This window comes from Tachysurus vachellii, chromosome 4 (assembly GCF_030014155.1).
Source record: "Tachysurus vachellii isolate PV-2020 chromosome 4, HZAU_Pvac_v1, whole genome shotgun sequence".
Classification (NCBI taxonomy): Eukaryota; Metazoa; Chordata; class Actinopteri; order Siluriformes; family Bagridae; genus Tachysurus; species Tachysurus vachellii.
In genome coordinates this window covers 21,253,277-21,277,320 of record NC_083463.1, presented here as the reverse complement: position 1 = coordinate 21,277,320, position 24,044 = coordinate 21,253,277, and the positions used below count along the sequence as shown (strand labels likewise).

The window sequence follows — 24,044 nt, the reverse complement described above, 5'->3', positions numbered from 1 at the left end:
CTTGTGTTATCTTTGACCAATATTTAAATTTGTTTGATGAACATTAAAGTGTGACAAACGTCAAAGCACTAAAAAATCAGGAAGAGTGCCAACACTTTTTCACACCACTGTATATGACTAACGACACCTTATTTGGATGAAAATTACACGATGATAACAAACGCACGAGCGGTTCAATGCAGAACATTGAGAAAAAAAAACACCTCATGATATGACGCATGCGCACTAAAGGGGAAACTGAATTCTCCAGACCCGTCACTCTGTAAGATTCCTGACAGAAACGAAAGTGAAATATATAAGCTTGCTTTCACTAAACACAGCTGTAACACAGCATATCATTCCACAACCATGGAGCAAAATGACATAGACGAGGGGTTATATTCACGGCAGCTGTGAGTATTATACAATAATATCAGTACCTTCCGTAAACGTCGAATCATGTGGTATCCCAAGTGAATCGGTTCATTTTGAATGAATCTTTTAATGTGACAGCGCACATTAAAGCCACAAAGTTCTTATTTTTCATTGCAAAGGCTTGACGTTCATGATTATCAAGTGTTTTTGAGTAGAAGTTGAGTAACTGGGACTGTTTAAAGCACCTGCTGATATCTGATCTGAGGTCAGCTGAATGGTGTAATTGAGGGTGTCCACTAAGGGTCTGTGTGGATGCAGGTTTTTATTTCAAACAAGCAGAAACCACACATGGGACTAATGAAAGCCAAAAGATCAGTAGCCAAGATCAGAACGGCAGAAACACACACTGACTGTTTACGGGTGCGATTAGACACCCCTGGTGTAATTTATCCTTCTGAACCATCCACACAGATATGTCCTGGGCCATGATGCAATGCGACGTATGGGAGAAGCCAATGTCCTTATTTGTGGGATGAGAGGTCTTGGTGTGGAGGTGGCCAAGAACGTCATTCTGGCAGGAGTTGGTTCAGTCACCATCCAGGATGAGGGGACGACTGAATGGGCCGACCTGTCCTCTCAGGTAGTGAAATTCTCTAATTAAGATTTCATCTAAGACCAGAGAAACATTAACATCCAGAGACTAGCGATAAATGTAGTGATAAACGTAGACGTTGTGACCAAAACAGTACAACAGTATATTCTTTATGTATTCCCATCTTTGTTTCTAATTGTTTTAACTGCATTTTTATCTTCTTTGATTCTCTGTAGTTTTACCTAACAGAAAGTGACCTGGGCAAGAACCGGGCAATTTGTTCTGAAAAACACCTTGCTCGCTTAAACAGCCACGTTCGTCTTTGCACCTATACCGAACCTCCAAATAAGGACTTTTTGCACAAATTCCAGGTGGATGTGTCTTCTTACTTTTTTATGTTTGGAATTTAATATATAGTCCAACAGACATGTTGATTAGTATTAGATTAATATTGAAGATGTTTGCAGATGCAGATAATGTGACTCACTGACTCACTGACCGTGCCAAGGTTATTTGTCCCACCTGAAGAAGAACAAATTACAATTTTACAATAAAAATAGAGCCACAGTGTTATTTTATAACAGTGAACTGAAAATGAATTGTGTACAACTTCTTTCCTTTCTTGCCACTAAAATAAATGACAATAACTGGGTTATTTTGTCAGTGCATGTTTCCATATATAGTTGCTTAATGATTACTTTCATAAAATGTGATTTATTACTTTAAAATAAATAAACAAATAAATAAGATACTATTACAGAGTGTTGCTGCTCCATACTCAAAGGCACCACCATTATTTCATAAGGCATGCAGAAGAGGATTAAAATAATATAGACATCAGGTATGAGGATTGATTTACTAAACCTCTACAGAAGAGCTCACTATGTATATTTACAAGGAAGCTTGCTATCTGAACCTTGGCTAAAGAATTAATAACAAGAAATAAAAGTTTAGAGAGCCCTGCGATGGGTTGGCACTCCGTCCAGGGTGTATCCTGCCTTAATGCCCGATGACGCCTGAGATAGGCACAGGCCCCCCCGTGACCCGAGTAGTTCGGATAAGTGGTAGAAAATGAATGAATGAAAAGTTTAGAGATTTATCTGTGTATAAATTCTGTCCATAATGATTATAGGTGGTGGTTCTGACAGATTCATCATTAGAAGAGCAGCTTTCAGTGGCTGCATTCTGCCACTCCAACAACATCAAATTTATTTTGGCTGATACCAAAGGACTTTGTGGGTAAGGATAACAGTTATTATTATTATTATTATTATTATTATTATTATTATTATTATTATTATTATTATCAAGAATGACTGAGCAAAAAAAATATTTTTAAATGTATGGCCAACTACATCTACATTGTTAGTGATGCATTGTCATTATTTTTTTAGATACCTTGTTTTATTTCATAAGATGAATGTATTCATTTATTTACTTATTTAGTTCCTGTATATTACTTAATTGTAGGCAGTTGTTCTGTGACTTTGGAGAAAATTTTTTGGTCAGAGACACTGATGGGGAGCCACCAAGTGTGTCCATGATTGCCCATGTTTCCAAGGTAAAGGCACAGGACTTTTCCACCATGACACTGCTATATCTGAACGTCAGCCTTACTTTATTCAGAGCCTTCAGGCAAAACTAGTGAGCATACGGTTACTTTAAGGTAGCCCGTGTATTCATGGAACGTACTCATGAGCTGAGAATGCTCCTTAGTGTTATGTGGTTCTATCATTGTTCAGGTCAGCAACAGTATAAACAGTCTGCAATGCAAACAATACGATAAGGAATTCCAAAATAAAGCCAAAATACAGGAGAACAGGTCATGATTGAAAAAAACTGAAGAATGTAGAAATGAAGAAAATGTAGAAAATAATCACTAGGGTTGAATACTTTTTGGAGTTTCTATATATATATAGAAAATATAATATATATATATATATATATATATATATATATATATATATATTTTATTTTTTTTTCTATACATTTCACTTTTTTAAATCTCAAAACATTCCTAAAGAAGATATTTTTACCTAAAGCATTTACCATTATTAAAACACATTAGAACATACCATAAATATTTCTGCGAAACCACACAGACACGTCTTACAAGTCTGCTAACTTCATCTTAGTTACACTGGAAACTTGCAGTATATTAAATATACCGCATTTAGCTAGGTTATGTCAGTAATATTTATAATGCTACTGTTATCTGATTCACCCAAAATATTATATTTTGCACTGTGCCTGAGAGTTAAGGCACAGTAAAATCAGTGAGTACTGATTTTTTTAGTAGAAAAAAATCTTCTTTTTAGAAGAAAAAGGTAGAACATTTATATCTAAAAGCTACTTTCTCTGTTGGCTCAGCTGGTTAGTTTTGTTTTTCAAAATGACTTATTTACATTACATTTACTTATCCAGAGCGAAGTACAAAAGTCCCAAAATTACAGTAATTACAAATAAATACAATATATATTTAAATATATACATATATAATATACATATAACATATAAACATTTTAAATATATACATAAAAAAGAAAAACAGGGAAAATAAGTGTTAGTTTAAGTGTTTCAGGAAGAGGTAGGTCTTCACCTGTCTGTAGATATCCAGTGATTCGGCTGTTCGGACATCCAGGGGAAGTTCACTCCATTTCCTTGGTGCCAGAACAGAAATGAGTCTTGCTGTAATGAGCCTACCTCTTACCCTGAGAGATGGTGGGACAAGTTAAGCAGGGCTAGTAGGTCGGAGGGTGCGGGTGCAGTGCGAGGAGTGATAAGAGCTTTGAGGTAATAGGGAGCTGGTCCATTTTTGGCTTTGTAGGCAAGCATCAGTGTTCTGAATCTGATGCATTGAGCTACTGAAAACCAGTGGAGGGATCGCAGCAGCGGGGTGATATGTGAGAACTCAGGCAGGTTGAAAACAAGTCGTGCAGCTGCATTTTGGATAATTTTCAAACTACGAATTGTGTTCAGTGGTAGACCTGCCAGCAGTGAGTTGCACTAATCCAGTCTTGAAATGACAAGAGACTAAACAAGTACCTGAGCAGCCTGTGTGGATAACAACGGCCGAATCCTTCTGATGTTGCAAAGAAGAAGCCGACATGAGTGTTTCACATTAGCAGCATGCAATGAAAAGGACTGTTGATTGTCTATAGTTACCTTAAGGTTGTGAGCCATGTAGTGATATTGTGTGTAGATGAACTTACTGGAAGTGTGACCTCTGCTCTGCGTATGTGGACGTCTATAAGAGGTGACTAGAGATATGGGTTTGAGGCACATATCCACTGTCAAACAAAAGTAAGATTAAAATATGATTTGGGGAAACAGAACAAGAAGAGTACTAGACACTTATTTAGAATGTGTTAAAGGTCCTGGGGGATAATTACAACCGCTGTGTATATTATATATATTAATGTAATATTATTGTATATGTGTACTGTAATTGCATAGACTGTGTAATGAAATGATGAATAATGGAAAGCAATTCTGTTTTCGCCTTAAGTCATTAATATCGAAGTGCAATTCCAAGTCAGTCTGCTGTATTTTTGCCATTGCTTGGCGCAGTTCACCAGTCACACATAATGAACACACAGGCTAACATTGTGAATTGAGAAATTACTTTGAAAGAAAAATGTCTTTAAGGTGGATTGCAGAGTGTTCCAAATCAACACAATAATAATTCTCAGAAATTAACCACAAATATTTTTGTGTAATTTGCTCTCAGAAAGTGACTGCACCCAAAAAAGGTAACATTCAAAAGGCAATATGAAACCAATCGTGGTTATTAAACTACATGTATACCAGGCAGCTATGGATAGACAAGGTATTTGAGCTAATTGCAACTATGTCGTGAGATGAAAGATAGTGCTGTGAAGTCTAGTTATATATAATTGCTTAAGAAATCAGACTGTAGCAGACAGTGTCACAGAACTGAAGAAGGGTTTGTTGAGTCTGTCATTCCAGTGACTACTGTTACTGATATTTTGGCTTTTATAGTTGGGTCAGTTTAGAGTGGGCTAAGTGGGCTCGTGCTGTGGGTCTGACCGCTGATGGTACTCCCTCAATGTGCGGAATGAAAGCCGGGGTTTTTGTCAAATTCAGGGGGGAAAAAACAGTCCAGTCATGTGCAGGCATTTGTTCATCAAAAATCATGAGTGTGGTTATCAAAACAATGAATTTTATCCATGTGAAAGGACTAAACAACCGTTATTTCTCTGCTTTGCATGATGTTAGACGTGGCTCAATACAGTCAGTACGGTTATTGCTACTGAAGTGTAGGGTTGCCAACTATGTTGACAACAAGCAAAGAGACATGTCCTTTAGACCAATGGCTTTGTGCTTTATGAAGACAGGTTGTGCATAGTCTCAAATATTTTTGTCAGGAATTGGCCTGAACTTTTTCTTGTCTGGACACTAGGGGGACATTGTGCTTTTGTGTCTGTGCCATGTGCTTTTGTTTGTTTTTTGTATCACGTGTATTATCCCCGCTCTTTCCTTCCTTCCTGCTTCTGCACACCTGTTCCTTGTGTTTCAATTATTGTCACCCCTATACCGGTTGTCTTGCTTCTGTTTCTTGACTTTGGTTTGCTGTCTCTCTGGTTTCTTGTCATTTGTATTTGTGTTCTGTGTTTCTAGTTTCCTAGTGTTTCCAGCCCTTTGTTATTTTTACCCTTCAATAGACCCCCTTCATGTTATCCCTGCATATGGGTCTGAATTTGATCTGTGAAGACACCCCTTTCCCTGACAATGTTTAAGAGACAAACATCTGCCTACCTGATTCGTAAATGTTGGTGTGTGCTTTGCTTGTGCTTGCTTTCGATCCCTCTTGTCTAAAGAAATAGGGGAATGACATTGGAGTTGAGTTTACCATTCTTACACTTGCCTACACCTAATCTATAGCCATTTACAGCAAAATACTTTTTAGTTATGTGCCTCTATCACAGACTACCTTTAACTTATAAGAAATATTACAAATCTTAAGACTTCTCTTACTTGGCACTTCCCTTTGCTGCAGCTACCAGAGGCCTCTGTTCTTCAATTAATGACTTCAACACCGTGCAACTCGAATCTGACTTGAATCTCAGGCTTAACCATTGCAGCAGACAGTAACAAAACACTAGAAACACACCTCAATTTTAGCTCCGCTTCATGACAAATTAGCTGCAATATTATTAGAGTCACTGAATATTTTTGCACTGACCTTGTTCCCACACTTAGCAGACAGGTAGTTGTGGCCATGTTGCACAACATTATGACGAAATTGCTTTTGTTTGCCTGGTGATTTGATTGCAACTCTGGTGTTTTTGGTTTAATGTGGTCATCCAAAGTGGTTTAACCAGATTTTAGCTGAACATGAAGAGCATGTAGGGACTTGGCTTGAGCTATGCGGCATAACTTTCATTTTTTTAGCCAGTCTTTATTGAAACAAGATGAAGATTTTAGGTTAACCTCTTTAGTAGGATAATCTTTAGTTCAACACATTCACTGGCACTTCCCATAGAACGCTACTTGTAGTCGCCACCAAGGCTGAGGCGTTACACTGAGTCACATCCCAAGAAAAAAAATGCCCCAGGCCAAATACACAGACAGCATTCTAAATGTGAACAGAAAAGTTAAATATCGATCTAGCCTATTAAAACCGAGACATTCAATTTTCCAGGGGGAGAAAATAAATTTTCCGGGGCTGACTACAGTATAAACAAGGAGAGTCCCAGGAAAACCGGGACATTTGGCAACTCTATTTAAGAGGCATTGTGACTCAACACAAATTAAAAATATCAGGCCTTAAGACTGAATTTCAGCAGTGTTTTCAAGTACTGATTTCAAGTACTGAACTTAAAATCTGTCAGTTTACCTCACCGCTCAGTATTAACCTGTCTGATGGTACTTTGTTGAAAGAAATATTTTCCAGGACACCATTTTACCATACAATTTTACACATTTCACTGAGTAAAATACTCAAAGTTGAGAGCTTTTGCGTTATTGATTTTGTTCGTGTTTTTATACATACTTACATTTGTGAACAAAGTTAAATGACACTATAAAAGTTGCAGTGGCTCAGGGCTAACTGGTTAAAGCGTTAGTTAGAGTAGAGTTAGTGTTAGAGTAAGAGTTAGCTAACAAGAAGGGCTGAACCTCCTACAGTGTACATGCTTGGACTATATAATGTTTTGTGATACTCTGACACCTTACTTCTTTTTCTCAGCAGGCAGTCTGAACTTCATAGGTTATATCAGTTTGATGTATTTGTCAGTTTATTTTCATTTATATAAAATTATAGACAGTAGTAAATCCCGATAGATGTCAATTAATTTGCACTATGTTTGTTTGTCTTTACAGTGAATAGATATGATGTAACACCTAATCTTAAATGATTGTGCTACCCTTTGTATAAAGTGATGCCTTTTTCCTACGTAGGAAAATCCAGGTATAGTCACGTGCACAGATGAACAGGCTGCCTTCTCAGATGGCATGCGTGTTGTCTTCTCTGGGGTTCAGGGCATGACCGAGCTCAACAGCTACGGACCTATTGAAATCAAAATTCTAGGTGAGTACTGTGTAACAGGAAATGGAGTTGTTGTGCTAAACAGCAATGAAAATTAAATATGAAGCTAGTCATTTACCTAAAATAAGGATTGGATTGTATATCTGTGCCTCTCAATTGCTTTTTTTTTTTTTTTTTAGACAACTACTCTTTTAGTATTTGTGACACCTCAAATTTCACTGAATTTGAGAAAGGTGGTGTGGCAACTGAAGTCAAAGCAACAAAGATGCTTAATTTTGTGAGTTTTTTTTACAACAACACATCAGAGCCCTAACAATATCCGAGTTATTTATGATGTAAAGTCTTATACAATGTAGATATAATGTCTCCACTTTAATAGGAACATGTGTACTCATGCCTACTCATTTATGCAGTTGTGTGTCCCGTGGCTGAAGCACAATACATAAATTCCAGCAGATGCAGGTCAAGAGCTTCGGTTAATGTTCACATCGAACATCAGAATGAAGAACAAGCTCTCTGTGACTTTAACCGTGGCATGGTTTGTGTTGCCAGATGGGCTGGTTTGAGGATTTCAGAAACTGATGATTTCCTGAGATTTCTACATACAACAGTCTCTAGAGTTTATTCAGAGTACCAAAAAAATACAAAAAGATTCTGCAGGCTGAAACACTTTGTTGATGAGATAGATCAGAGGAGATTTACCAGACTGACACGAAGTCTGTTGTCATTCAATAAAGCACACTATTTATCACCACAGTGAGCAGAATAAATAAATCTAAATACACAACATATAAAACCTTGTGATGGATGCGATAATCTTCATCTGTCCAGTTTGGGTGAGTCTGTGCAACCTTCATCATCATAGTCTGCATCATCACAGTTATAAAGAGTGATTATGTGAGTTACTGTATACTTCCATGTATCCAGCAGTTTTCCTCTGATTTCTCTTATCAACATAGCATTTTCTCAGACACAGCAGTTGCTAACTCAATGTTTTTAATGTGTAATCAAGAATGATAACATTCTGTGTAATATCTGGAGACTGCTGTGTGTGAAAATCTTAGTAGATCGGCTGTCTCTGAAAAACTCAAACTAGTACATCTAGTATTAACAACCATGCCACAGTTAAAGTCACAGAAATCAGACTTTTCCCCCATTCTGATGTCAGCTGTAAACATTGAGTTCTTATCCTGCATCTGTGTTGATTTTATACATTGTGCTGCTGCCATATGATTGGGTCCATGGATATCTGCATAAATCTGCAGGTGTTTCTAATAAAGTGGAAGTTTAAGCATGTGTATGTGTTGGACATGTCAGATACCTCTAGATGTTGCTTTGGAGAAAGTGATGCAAGATCAGGAGCTACTGGTGCCCACTGATCATGGAAAAGTTCAGAGACATCAATCTCTTCACTTGGGCTTCCGTGCACTGCAAGAGTTTCAACAGAAATACAATCGACTGCCCAAACCTAGGAACCAGGTCAGTAGTGAATATTCTGATGAACTGCTAACGTTACCCAGATGGACAGCGTGACATTTCATTGTTTATGGTATTGTGACATTCATTTCTGTCCACTGATTGCTTATAAGAACTTTTTTTTTTTAAAAAAAAAAAAAAAAAAAAAACAGACTTGGCTGTTATTCTAGGATTCATTAGCAATGATCATATAATGTAAATGAATTTTATCAGCCTGGATTGATCTCCAGAGAAAAGTTCCAAAGTACAATGAATTTATTACTGTATTTTATTCTGGTTTCAGTCTCTAACGTTTACTACATCTCAAAAGTAAAATCTCTTCATTCTGCTCTCTACCTATTCAAACACCACAACAATACTATACAACATAAACTATGCTATTTCTCTTTAATCGTATACAGTATCTGTAAAGTCCTACAGTGACATTTCAGCATGAGGAAGCTTCAAGGAGTCTATCTCAGTTTTTAACAAATGCAAATCTGTTGCTTTGTATTTACTCTTTATTTAGTAAAACTACATACAGGGAGTGCATAATTATTAGGGAAGTTGTATTTTTGAGGATTAATTTTATTATTGAACAACAACCATGTTCTCAATGAACCCAAAAAACTCATTAATAGCAAAGCTGAATATTTTTGGAAGTAGTTTTAGCTATTTTAGGAGGATATCTGTGTGTGCAGGTGACTATTACTGTGCATAATTATTAGGCAACTTAACAAAAAACAAATATATACCCATTTCAATTATTTATTTTCACCAGTGAAACCAATATTACATCTCAACATTCACTAATATACATTTCTGACATTCAAAAACAAAACAAAAACAAATCAGTGACCAATATAGCCACCTTTCTTTGCAAGGACACTCAAAAGCCTGCCATCCATGGATTCTGTCAGTGTTTTGATCTGTTCACCGTCAACATTGCGTGCAGCAGCAACCACAGCCTCCCAGACACTCTTCAGAGAGGTGTACTGTTTTCCCTCCTTGTAAATCTCACATTTGATGATGGACCACAGGTTCTCTATGGGGTTCAGATCAGGTGAACAAGGAGGCCATGTCATTAGTTTTTCTTCTTTTAGACCCTTTCTTGCCAGCCACGCTGTGGAGTACTTGGACGCGTGTGATGGAGCATTGTCCTGCATGAAAATCATGTTTTTCTTGAAGGATGCAGACTTCTTCCTGTACCACTGCTTGAAGAAGGTGTCTTCCAGAAACTGGCAGTAGGACTGGGAGTTGAGCTTGACCCCATCCTCAACCCGAAAAGGCCCCACAAGCTCATCTTTGATGATACCAGCCCAAACCAGTACTCCACCTCCACCTTGCTGGCGTCTCAGTCGGACTGGAGCTCTCTGCCCTTTACCGATCCAGCCACGAGCCCATCCATCTGGCCCATCAAGACTCACTCTCATTTCATCAGTCCATAAAACCTTAGAAAAATCAGTCTTCAGATATTTCTTGGCCCAGTCTTGACGTTTCAGCTTGTGTGTCTTGTTCAGTGGTGGTCGTTTTTCAGCCTTTCTTACCTTGGCCATGTCTCTGAGTATTGCACACCTTGTGCTTTTGGGCACTCCAGTGATGTTGCAGCTCTGAAATATGGCAAAACTGGTGGCAAGTGGCATCTTGGCAGCTGCACGCTTGACTTTTCTCAGTTCATGGGCAGTTATTTTGCGCCTTGGTTTTTCCACACTACTTCTTGTTGACTACTTCTTGTTGACCCTGTTGACTATTTTGAATGAAACGCTTGATTGTTCGATGATCACGCTTCAGAAGCTTGGCAATTTTAAGAGTGCTGCATCCCTCTGCAAGATATCTCACTATTTTTGACTTTTCGGAGCCTGTCAAGTCCTTCTTTTGACCCATTTTGCCAAAGGAAAGGAAGTTGCCTAATAATTATGCACACCTGATATAGGGTGTAGATGTCATTAGACCACACCCCTTCTCATTACAGAGATGCACATCACCTAATATGCTTAATTGGTTGTAGGCTTTCGAGCCTATACAGCTTGGAGTAAGACAACATGCATAAAGAGGATGATGTGGTCAAAATACTCATTTGCCTAATAATTCTGCACTCCCTGTATATTGTATCAGCTAGTTAGTAGCGTTAGGCTGTGTGTGCGCACGTGCGTGTGTTTTTCTGTGTGTATGTGTGTTTCAATGTGTGTGTGTTGTGTGTGTGTGTCCGTGCACATACCTGTGTTTGTGTGTGTGTGAGAGATTCTGTGTCTGTGTGGGTGTTTGTGTGTGTGTGATTCTGTGTCTGAGTGTGGGTGTGTGTGTTTGTGTGTGTGTGTGTGTGTGTGTGTGTGTGTGTGTGTGTGTGTGTGCATGCACATACCTGTGTGTGTGTGTGTGTGTGTGTGTGTGTGTGTGCATGCACATACCTGTGTGTGTGTGTGTGTGTGTGTGTGTGTGTGTGTGTGTGTGTGTGTGTGTGTGTGCGTCTGCATGCACATACCTGTGTGTGTGTGTGTGTGTGTGTGTGCGTCTGCATGCACATACCTGTGTGTGTGTGTGTGTGTGTGTGTGTGTGTGTGCGTCTGCATGCACATACCTGTGTGTGTGTGTGTGTGTGTGTCTGTGTCTGTGTGCGTGCGTGCGTGTGTGTTTGTGTGTGCATGTGCGCATCCGTGCTTGTGTATGTTTTCTTTGCTTGCTCTTAACACCACTGATTAACACCTCTCCTATTAAGCACTACACAAGAATTGTGTTTATTGGTCAATAACTTTAAAGTCAAGCCGTTATCATGTGACTGAGATACAGAGGTAATGAGGTAATGAGGAGATATTGATATACTATATATCCACTATTGTATACAAAGAGGGTAAAGAATTACAGCAACGTCAGTGTTATGTTGTTTTCTTAACCAGTCGGATGCTGAGCTACTGCTTGCCATGACGAAGCAGCTCAGTGCAGCTGTACACTTTGACAGTCTTGAAGAAGATGTCGTGAGGAAACTGTCTCTTACAGCCAGGGGCAGTTTGGCTCCCATCAATGCTTTCATTGGAGGTCTGGCTGCCCAGGAGGTGATGAAGGTGAGATGGTATCGGGAAAGGTTTTAAATAAAATGTAATTCTTGTCATTTTATTTTCTGTACCTTTGTTAAATTGCTGTTTAGTAAACTTTTGATTATGTTGTGCAGGCTTGCAGCGGTAAATTCACTCCACTCAAACAGTGGCTCTACTTCGATGCTCTGGAATGCCTTCCTGAGCAGGAGAACTGTGATGGAGGACTGACAGAAAATGACTGTGCTCCGGTAAGCAATAATTCCTCTTCTTATTCATATTGCTGAGGCAGGATATATACTTACTGAGTTCTTTATTAGGAAACCTCTCACTCACACACTCATTTTCTACCGCTTATCCGAACTACCTCGGGTCACGGGGAGCCTGTGCCTATCTCAGGCGTCATTGGGTATCAAGGCAGGATTCACCCTGGACGGAGTGCCAACCCATCGCAGGGCACACACACACTCATTCACTCACGCAATCACACACTAGCCTACCATGCATGTCTTTGCATGGTAGGAAACCGGAGTACCCGGAGGAACCCCCGAGGCACGGGGAGAACATGCAAACTCCACACACACACAAGGCGGAGGCAGGAATCGAACACCCAACCCTGGAGGTGTGAGGCGATCGTGCTAACCACTAAGCCACCGTGCCCCCAGTTAAAGATTAGAAAAATACAATTACCAGACTGTCACTCAAATCAATTTTCTCTCAATTCTGATATTTTATGAAAACATTATCTGAAGCTCTTCATCTGTATCTGCATGATTATGCAAATGTGTACCAATGTTCCTAATAAAGTGCACTAACCTGTTGTAATCAATTCCCATTGGCCATTATATGGTGTGATTACCCATGAGCTGCATGGTCAAGCTGATGGTATTTGATATGACATTATTTCTGTTATTTCCTTCACAGAGAGACAGTCGCTATGATGGACAGATCGCTGTGTTTGGCTCTGAATTCCAAGAGAAACTCAAGAAACAGAGATATTTTCTGGTGAGTGCTGTTCCTCCTTTTCTCCACAAGAGAGCACCAATAACCTTCGTTAATCTACTTGCTTACAGTACAGTTCCTAAAGATTGTGTGAGGGGAGACATTCATGGAGGAAACGGTTCTCAGGATGCAGATCCTGTACTTACAGTTCACAGCAGGATGCAACCACAGCTGTAGAAACGTAGTGAAGAGTTTGAGTCAATAGCCTTTTTTTCCTGCTGAGCACTTAGCACATACTTCTCAAGTATTATGACACTCACACCTTGTTCAGAATGTAAATTATGAGAAGATTACATGAAGTATAAATACATATAAAATAAAAAGTAGAGTCAAATATGAATAAAACAAAATTAAATTCCAGTTTCCTCTTCCAGTCCAAAGTGTGTGTGTGTGCGTGTGTGTGCGTGTGTGTGCGTGTGTGTGTGTGTGCGTGAGTGCATGTGTGCGTGTGATTGTGCCCTTGTGCCCCAAGTCCCCTGGGATAGACTCCAGGTTTCCTGTGACCATGTGTAACATAAGCAGTACAGTTCATTGCGAAGTGCTTGTTGTATAACTGTTGTACCGACTGCTTTCAGAGAGCATGTTATGCATTAGTTGTAGTTTCATGAATTTTCCACCTGAATATTTTGGAGAAGATTGCACTGACAGAGATGTTTATGGTCACTATGGTAACACTGTTGTTTAATAATATTAATCTTCACACTGAATGCTCCTTGTATGAAATCTCCCCAACCAATGAAAAGATCTTGTATAATGATATAATGAGTTATTTTAAGATATTATATTGTTATTTTGACTTAAGTATTTAGTTCACTCACCATTTGCCCTAATTCAGCATACGCTCACTGCATTTAGACTGCAGAATGTTTTTGTATTCACTAGAAGAATATGACATGGCTTCTTTTTCATTCATTAAAAACAGAAATGTGTCTTAAATTATGTACTTTGTCTGATTTGGCTACACACTGTACTGGTAATAGTTATCTGAACCAAAATATTTGTGTGGAATAAGGTGGGTGCTGGTGCCATTGGCTGTGAGCTTCTGAAAAACTTTGCCCTGATTGGCCTCGGTGCTGGAGAGGGCGGGCACATCACAGTGACGGACATGGATTCGATTGAGAGGTCCAATCTGAATCGTCAGTTCCTGTTTAGGTCAGAGGATATTGGGGTGAGAAAATAAGAAAATCATTATATTTTATTGTATGCAGGACTTATATTACCGCAACATAAATATGATGAATTTATAATAGGGTTGTATATACTGAACAAAATTATAAACGCAACACTTTTGTTTTTGCCCCCATTTTTTATGAGCTGAACTCGAATATCTGAGACTTTTTCTATTTACACAAAAGGTCTATTTCTCTCAAATATTGTTCACAAATCTGTGTAAGTCTGTGTTAGTGAGCACTTCTCCTTTCATCCAGCTCACAGGTCTGGCATATCAACATGCTGATTAGACAGCATGATTATTGCACAGGTGTGCCTTAGACTGGCCACAATAAAAGACCACTCTAATATGCCACACATTTAGACCAGCTACACTTGGATCAGCTGCTCAAAATCTGCATTTTTTTCTCTCTTTCTCATCTCCCTCTTATACAGAGGCAGAAATCAGAGGTGGCAGCTGAGGCCGTGCATGAAATAAACCCCAGCATAAACATCACGTCTCACCAGAACCGTGTGGGTCAGGAGAGCGAGAGCATCTACACACACCAGTTCTACAGCAGCCTGGATGGAGTGGCAGCAGCTCTGGATAATGTGGAAGCCAGTGAGTAATATTGCAGCAGTGTTGCTGTTCTAGAGAAACACTGCATCTGTGCATAGTTTGAGGGAGTCATTTGGTCATGCTATTATGAATAATAACGACAGATGTGGTGTCTGCAATCGGCTCAGGAAGTACTTAAGAATGCATTTTAGATCAGTTTATGACTAATATCAAAAATTATGACCAGCTGGCTGTCAGTGGCTTTACTTATAAAAGTTATTAATCCTGCGTAACATACAATATTTATAAAAGCATGTATATCATTTTACTTTCAAAGTGCATTTGACAAAATGAGAGTAGCCCAAGCCATAGCATCTACTGACAGTTCACGATATGAGCTTAATATATTATACAATAACCGTTAACATGATACTGTCTTTGTGGATGTACAGGAGTGTATTTGGATGAGCGCTGTGTGCAGTACCGGAAGCCTCTGTTAGAAGGGGGGACTCTGGGTGGTAAAGCTCATACACTTGTGGTAGTTCCACACCTGACTGAATCCTATGGACCAGCAACATCTTCCGGACAGAAAGCTATTCCGTTGTGCACACTGAAGCACTTCCCTCATCGTATAGAACACACACTGCAGGTAAAAAACACGTCCCAGATCACATCATTATATTATAGTCTCAAGACACTGATCATCCGTCTCCATAAAAAAGAGGATAGTGTTTGAGTTAGAGTTACACATGCTTGTGTTACAGTTCTAACTTAAACAAAAAGAATTTGATCACATGCCCTAAAAAGTCTAACAACATTTGTGTGTATTTTAGTGACTTAGTAGTAATGATTAGTAATGATTTGCAAAAATTTACACTCAACTTTGCTTTTATTTTTAATTCCTCCCCCTGCAAAGCAAAGTGCAATACCACAACTGTATTTATTTTTTAAGCTGATTGGACAGAAACTGTTGATTAGACAAATCTGACACTGACAGACAAAACACAAGTCTATATTATATTAATGCATTCATTCTAATAGGCTATATTGAATGTTAACAGTTGTGTAGCTAATAATTCTACACATTTCTTTGTTAAAACATTTAATTGATGTGTTAGGCCATTTATTTGGACACATTTTTTTTTTTTATCTTTCAAGAAGTCTCCAATTTCATTGTCTTGTAACAATCAGCATGTGAAGACTGCAGGACAGAATAATCTATGCTTTCCAGCTTTTTTTTCATAGTTTTAGAAAAATCTAAAACACTAAAATGGATTCAGGTGAAAATAATACAAATATATTCACAGTATTTGGTAGACACTCATTCAGAGTGACTTTTATTTGTACAACTGACCACCTGAGGGTTAAGGACCTGGCTCAGGGGCCTAGGAGAAGCTGCTTGATGGACCTGGGATTGAAACTCACAACCATCTGATTTGTCCAGCACCTTAACCACTGAGCTACCGTTTTCAAACAAGATCAGGCTTCTCTGAAAATCCCTCATAGCATAAAAAATAGTTTAATAAAGTAAAATGGAATTTTTACCTTCCTCACAACAAATTACAAGATAACGCAGCCTGGCACAGGAAAGATGTAGACCAAATAACACAATGAGGCATTTAATAAGGCTAATCATCACCCAGTGTCTTTATCACTCAGCCAGGCCATATCCCATCACTCAGTCACTGACTGCTGTAACAACACATCTCCAAGTTTTATTCCTTACCTAGAGCATGCTGAATGTAGCACTTATGATGTGTGTAAATATTACTGCAGATTGATAAACTCTCATTTCAGTGGGCCAGAGAACAGTTTGAGGGCCTGTTCAACCAAACACCAGAGCATGTGAACCAGTATCTAAGGTATGTTGAATCTCTACTATTCAGTAACTGTTAGAAGAATACAAACAGACTGCGATAAATAAATAGAAGTAGAAATCTGCTTGTAAAATTGCATATTATTCACACACACACACACACACACACACACACACACACACACACACACACACACACACACACACATAAACCTTCTGACCTGTGCATGTCTGTAGCTTAATAACACTGATAACACTTAATAACCTCAACACTGATTATTAACTTCATTAACTTGAAGGAAATCTTTTGACTTTCAAAATATTGATATTTCTATCACTTTGGAACAAAAAGCTAGATTCTAGCATCTCTCACACACATGTATGCTAAAATATCCAGATAAAGCGCTTAGCTTAATTTGGACCTGTTTTCTGACTTCTTGTGATAAATCTTAGTACAAACCAGATCTTTAAAAGTAAAAGAGGGAAGTTTTGTAAGAAAGGAGCTCACACATTTGCACAGGAAGAGGTGGCTTATGGTGCATGCAGATAATGCATGGTGACTGCTGCAGTGTGCTTCCCTTAAAGGCAACTACTTCCTGTTAGGTAACTGCATCATTTACAGCAATACCTACATGCAAACTCAGCCAATATTACGCTTAAAGTCTTGCATTAACATGTAAAGTGTAGGCCAAGAATCACCGCATTTCTTTAGTTTACTCTAGAGAGGAGTTTTAATGCTCCTAGTACCAGTAGTGATTTGGCAGTGTTTGCAGTTACTTCTTTTTTTTTTTTTTTTATTGCACTTTGAACAATAGATATCGTCATTAACAGTTTTACAGAAATCAGGATGTAGATTTAGATCCCTAATGCCAGGAAGAACTTCCCGAGATGACATGAGTAAGAAAACAGACTCAAATAGGAGCCCATCCCCTTCAGGGACGGAAAATCATTACAGTATACATACAGCTGTAGAAGAGTAAAGTCAGTGCTGGGTCAGTATATAGGTACGAATGTACAGTGCTGAGATGAGAACTTTCAAAGTCATAATGGGATTTGGACAAATACAGTTCTTCTAGAGATCCAAAAAAAAGTTTACAGATGTGCAGTTCATCTGTTATTTGTACTTGAAAAAGCATGTGTCTGCGTATAACTATATGTCGTATACAATGCTACAGCTATCTATCCATCGATTTTCGCTATCACTTATCCTACATGTGGTTATGATGCACCTGGAGACTTTCAGATCGTACTCAAGGTACAGGACAAACTGGGCAGGGTGTCAGTCCATCACAGGGCACCATCACACACTATTGACAATTTAGAGATGCAAATAAGCCTACAACACCTCTTTGCGCTTGTGGATGAAACCCCTGCAACACAGGGAGTAATCCAAACTCTATACACCTTGGAAGTGTGAGGCAAACATGCCATCCAGTAAGCCACCATGCTCCCAGCACATGATGTATAAACTATCTAGAATATGATTCTGATAGAATTCTTGCTTTTATTCCTAGCTTGGGGTACTGTTATCCAGTTATCCAGTATACTTAAATCTCCCAAAAACATAGGTAGATTCGTGACACTACATTGCCCCTAGATGTAAATGAGTGTGAGAATGTGTGGTGCCATCTGGAGTGAATTTATCTACCTTGTGTCCAAGGTTGCCAGGATAAACGCTGGATTCACATGGACCCTGAATGAATTACACGTCATATATTCCACTGTGCTGTTGTTAAACACAAGGGCTCCATTATAACTCGTATAGTTCAAATTTCAGCCATTAGAAACCATGATAATCACACCGTTTCCTCCTGTTGTAATATTTGCCATGTTTTCCCCTGACAGCGATGCTGATTTCTGGGCTCGCACTGCTGGCCGAGGGGAGGCCGAGGCCGCCGAGGTGGTGGAGGTGGTGTATAGAAGTCTGAAGGACAGACCCCGTAACTGGCAGGATTGTGTGGCTTGGGCTCGTTTGCAGTGGGAGAGCTTTTACAACAATGATATCGCACAGCTGCTCTACTGCTTCCCTCCTGACCATGTATTACACACACACACACACACACACACACACACACACACATATATATATACACACACAACTACATTCATTTAGTATAATGTAAATGTATGTTGACAGCCTGTGTATTAGAGTAGAAGATGACTATGAACAGTTGGCTGGTTCTTAGGTTGGTTCAGTGCCAAGCTTGCAGCTGGGTTCAGAGCGTCCAGTTTCAATGTGAAACCTGCAGAGGGCGCTGTGGCCTACAAAACCACAACTGATATACTATAAGGTCATTCTAGCTCTGAAAGATGTGGTGCTGTTCATTATATGGCTTACTACATGCCACACCAGAATACACACTAAACTGTATACTATTCCTCTTAGCAATATGTAATAGTTATAGTTCATGTCATGCTCTCTAGTCAGTACCAGTAAGTGAAATTCATGTGTGGATGCAGTTAGCTCAATTATATGAATAACCGACTTAATTTTTTTTAATGAATTCTTCTTATTATTCTATGCTAACAAGGAATAAAAACAAGTTAAGGTATTTAGTCATTGATACAGATTATTAATTGTTTATTATTACTTTGCTCTTACTTATAACTATTACCTTAATAATAGTAAGGTACGTTTCTTTAACTTGCCTGCAACAACAACAAAAAAACAACAAAAGAAAGCACAAAAACAGATTAAATAAATAATAGGTGCCACTGTTGTTGTCTTTGCTAATGTTCGGCTTGTATTTTGGTATATTAACAAATTCATTAGGAACTAATATTAATTAATTAACATTAATATTGTTCACATACTGCATACTACCTACGACTTATGAGGATGGTTTTTAAACAGCAGGAACAGTACCAGTAAACTATCTATATAGACACAGCATGATAAATACAACAAATAATTGTGTAAGTCTTATTTCTTATGGTACAGTTTACCTACATTATAAACTTTCTTAATTTTTAGCAGCGTCATGATCTTGTGACTTTGATGAAGGAATGTCCTCTCTCTCTCTCTCTCTCTCTCTCTCTCTCTCTCTTACATACACACACCTTATCTTAACTTAACTAGATGTAACCCTACAACAGTAGGTTTGTGGGGACTCCTGCTAGTTTCATTTCACGACTAGATGTTATTTGGCCATATTTTGAGGAAGCTTGTCAGGGCTGCAGCTGGAGATAAAGCTTGCATGCATCATCACTGCTTATAACTATTTAACATATAAGTGAATAAGCAAATAAATGAATCGGTAAGGGAAGTTGTAGTGACATCTCATTCAGCAATTGTAAAAGTGTTTCCTTTTGTTCATGACACAGCGTGATATAGTTCAGTAAATAAAATCGATATGCATACAGTAGGTGTCTGAGCAGAAGACCAAGCCACATTCGTTATCTCATCGCTCATCTTGCAAGACTCAGAAAATCTAGGTGACGGCTCATTCTAAAACTTTTGTAATACTGCATACATTTGTAAACAGAGATCAGGTTTGTAAATGCTGGGAGGCAGAGATTGCTTAGCACATGCAAGACTATGAAGAGACAAAGGACTGTGTGATCAAACCCTGACTGAGATTCTTCATCACAACAAAACAATCACGGCTGCAAACAACGATTAGTGAAGATTCTACACCAAAGTTGTGTGCACCTTTGTTTGAAGTTTTTATTAAGGCATATACAGTTCTAATAAATAGGCATTTAGTTTGATTGTAAATTTCCTTTCACTGAATTTGTTACACACTTGCTTACTTTTACTCATTTTAGGGGGTTGATTAAGTGATCAGTCGCTAAAGCTAATACCAATATGAACTCGGTAATAAATTTAAGCCATTTGATTTTGCTGGGTTGTGATTTCCACCACCATACAAAAAAAAACTCCTGTACCCCCTGAATATACTAATATAACCCTAGGGGGTCTTCAGACTGCTGATGAGTTCTGTGCTCTATCTGATTTTAGTAGATCAGCCCTCAGCCCCAACACTGATCTTTCTGCTGCAGCACAGTTAGTTCAAAGGAGTCCACAGCAACTGTCTCCTGTTTCTCTAAGCAGAGCCTCTCTGTTCCTTTATCACAGGACAAATTGCGTTAAACACACACACACACACACACACACACACACACACACCCCTGATAAACTCATTAAGAGCCTGAGCAAAAGGTATTTGGAGACAAGAGCTTTGCAGACATTCAGTCTACCTTGTATTTCTTTTGACACAGGCTTGTGAACATCTGCAGACTTTGTCCATGTCTCCATTTCCAATTCATATTGTCATATTTATCATATTGTCACATTGTCATATAGTTTTCTTTTACTGGATCGTGCCTTTTGCCAAATGTGTATTTGTTTATTAAGAAATTATCTTATATTTCTTTTACCAGGTAACTAGTTCAAATCTGCCTTTCTGGATGGGAGCTAAAAGATGTCCTCACCCCTTAACCTTTGACCCAGCCAATGTAAGTGGGAGTCCTGCGTGTCCAGGGTTTGGGTTCTGCTGCTTTTCCCTCAGGACAAGAATGCCTGGAATATCTTTCTATCATTTGATAACGGCTTATGATTTCTCTCCTGCTGTGAACTGAGACCTTATATTTAAATGATGATTAAGTAAACATTCGACACTTCAATGCTCTAATTAAAGCTTTTGTTTGTTTTCAACAGACATTTTATCCATCCATCATTTATGACCTTTTGTCTAACTGTCAGTGTTATCAGGGTTTCTCCCACTTAAGCCATCTGAATTCTATGGTATTAGACAGGGAACTGAAACTGAAGATTGTGAATGTTGCAAATTTTTACAAAAGTTTGCACCCATCATGCTTTTGGAAAATAATCATTAAAAAAGGGAGGATTCACAAGTGATGATTCAGAGGATGCACAAGAAATTTGGAGGCAGGTATAAAACGTAAAGGGAAGACATTACTTTTAGAAATGAAGAAAGATGGAGCCTTTGACCTGATATCATTTTGACTGTCCACATCGTAAAAACAGAATCGCGATAGAACAAAAATAGACTTAAGAATTAAATTACAATTAAAATATAATTTTACTCTACAGGCAAAAAGGGGGAAATATATATATATATAAAAAAAAATACAAAAATATAGTATATGAATGCGGATTAGTAGCAGAACAGACTGAGTTTTATGAATAAATCAACTGCAGATGTACAGATATGTACAGATATGTTATGATAAACCTAATCTAAACTAATCACTGTCCAGTATGTTTTATTGTAATAAATAAATCTTCTCAGTAACACAATCTAAACCCCACCGATTGCATTTGTTTATCTTACACCTTCAGTTATATCATTATTTAGCTTATGGTTGTGGTTTCTGCTGTGAGGAGATTTACTGAAGGTGTATTTAGATGCTCTTTTACTTTCTAGACCACCCATGTGGATTTTATCGTGGCCTCCGCTAACCTGTATGGGCAGGTTTATGGGATTGAGGGATCGACAGACCGTGCTGAAATCCTGAAGCTCCTGAAAGGAGTGCGTGTGCCACCGTTTCACCCAAAATCTAGTGTGAAGATTGCAGTGGAGGACGAGGAAAGGAAGGAAAGCACGGAAGAGAGAAATGATGAGGGTGAGCAAGCAGGAGGATGAAAGAAAAAGGGATGGCTCTGTTGTCTTCCAAATGGAGACGTAAAAGATTATGCTTTCTTAAGCATGTCAAATAATTTCCATGGCCTTGATGAGTACAACCAGGTTAGAGCTTCTCATTAACCGTTCTATCTGTTTCTCTCAGACCAAGCCAAGATGGATGAGTTAAAGCAGAAACTGTCAAGCCTCCAGCCTGCTGGCCAGCAGGGTCGGATGTTCCCTCTAGAATTTGAAAAGGTAGTGTTTACGTGTGTGTGTGTGTGTCTCTGTAGACTTTATACATATGCATTTGTGTGTTCTGTCTCTGCGTCAGACACACTGGCGACCATCCCCAGGTAGGAGGTCTAACAGAGCCACAAATCTGTGCTTCTAGCCATCTGCCCTACACTGACGTGATTACTGATCCTTATCCAACACCATCCCTAACTAGCCCTAATGGAGCACAAAGAACAGTAGAGTTCACTGTTAAGGCAAAATTCCACCCTTCATTTGGACACTTTTCAGGAGAGAAAAACATGTTGAGAAAAGCATAAGGAAGAAGATCCTGGATCTCCTTCATTCTGGGGTATAAATGTGTGACAGATTTGCTCAGTGAAGTAGGGGAGAGATCATAGCACACACACACACAAACATGTTTGGCAGTAGTTTCTTACTCTTTGCCATTTTTTTAAACAGAGTTTTGACTTCTTTAATGATTATTTCTTTGGAGAACTTTTTTTCTGAGTATGTAATCACTTACACTGACATCACAAAAAAAGAAAATACAGCTACTGAGCACAAGGTCAGGGGTTCAAGACCTAGCGCTGCCAAGCTGCCACTGTTGGGCCTTAACTCTCTCTACCCCAGGGTGCTGTATCATGCCTGACCCCGTGCTATGACCCCAAGTTTCACTGTGCTGTGAATGTATATGTGACATAAATTCTTCTCTTAACTGCATACAAAACAATAAAGATGAAAATTTGTCATTTACAGAAAAAGATAAATATATTAGTCATGCATTGTAAACATTTGTGATGTCTTCACTATGGGAAACCTGATTAGGCTTTGTGTTCAGATGTGTGAAAGCCCGGGATGAGTGGAGTGATGAGTGGTGTGATGAGGTAGTGTAATCTGGCAATTTGATGCTTGTGGAATGTCCTAGAAAACCTCGCTCAGGTATATTAAGTTAACTGCCAATGAGTGTGTCACTGCTGTAGTGGGGATTAGGTTTGAGTTTCACAGTTGTGCACACACACACACACACATAGACGCATTCACACAAGCACACACATACAGGAAACTTTCTCTCAGAATAATAAAGTATTCAAATGTGACAAATGTCTTAATTCTCTGTCTTTCCCAATTAACTGCCTAATGAGTTTAGAAATTATAGAATAATTATCTCAAACATTCAAATTTCGGGACCACCAAGCTGCCCATGTCGGGCCCTTAAGCAAGACCTTTAACCCTGAAGTGATGTATAAATGAGATAAATGTAAGTTGTTCTAAATAAAGGAGTCTGCCAAATGCCGTAAACGTAATATAACTATTAAACATTAACTATATTCCTAATCAGAAGAATCCTAATAACTACCATCAGAGATTAAATATAGATGACACAGTGTTACATGGAACAATGTAATTAGAATAACACTTTTAATTTGTGCATCATCCTAGTCATCATGCCTTAAAGCCAGTACAGTCACAGAGAGCCAAGGTTGCCAACGTGCACCCCCTCAAATCCCCTCCGGTCACAGATGCCTTTTAAAGAGTCAACATGCTTCAAGTATGACTTCATGCACACTGTCACCTCAAAGGGAATTCAATTTGGGATACAATAGGAGCTCCAGTGACAAATGACGGGTTTAAAACACACATTTTCTCTGTACCTTAATTCATTACAGCAGAAACAAGTAGACAAGAATCGTCATCATACAAATCGAAAACAATCATGGAACAGCTGGGCTCTAGAGATGATATAATGGTAGACAA

General features: G+C 38.7%; 1 protein-coding gene across 1 annotated transcript in view; it reads left to right on the top strand.

Moving 5' to 3' along the window:
* The first annotated feature begins 242 nt into the window (after window positions 1–242).
* The window catches only part of uba7 (ubiquitin-like modifier activating enzyme 7), a 50,735-nt gene continuing 26,933 nt past the window's right edge, over window positions 243–24,044 (top strand). Inside the window, exons 1-19 of the mRNA XM_060868322.1 lie at window positions 243–392; window positions 826–994; window positions 1,183–1,317; window positions 2,079–2,185; window positions 2,417–2,507; window positions 7,370–7,499; window positions 7,637–7,734; window positions 8,775–8,936; window positions 11,807–11,971; window positions 12,079–12,192; window positions 12,866–12,946; window positions 13,956–14,111; window positions 14,549–14,714; window positions 15,104–15,300; window positions 16,449–16,513; window positions 18,313–18,505; window positions 20,851–20,925; window positions 21,858–22,056; window positions 22,219–22,310. Coding sequence (XP_060724305.1) covers window positions 349–392; window positions 826–994; window positions 1,183–1,317; window positions 2,079–2,185; window positions 2,417–2,507; window positions 7,370–7,499; window positions 7,637–7,734; window positions 8,775–8,936; window positions 11,807–11,971; window positions 12,079–12,192; window positions 12,866–12,946; window positions 13,956–14,111; window positions 14,549–14,714; window positions 15,104–15,300; window positions 16,449–16,513; window positions 18,313–18,505; window positions 20,851–20,925; window positions 21,858–22,056; window positions 22,219–22,310 — 2,439 coding nt within the window. The 5' untranslated portion in view covers window positions 243–348. The remainder of the gene's footprint in view (window positions 393–825; window positions 995–1,182; window positions 1,318–2,078; window positions 2,186–2,416; window positions 2,508–7,369; window positions 7,500–7,636; window positions 7,735–8,774; window positions 8,937–11,806; window positions 11,972–12,078; window positions 12,193–12,865; window positions 12,947–13,955; window positions 14,112–14,548; window positions 14,715–15,103; window positions 15,301–16,448; window positions 16,514–18,312; window positions 18,506–20,850; window positions 20,926–21,857; window positions 22,057–22,218; window positions 22,311–24,044) is intronic.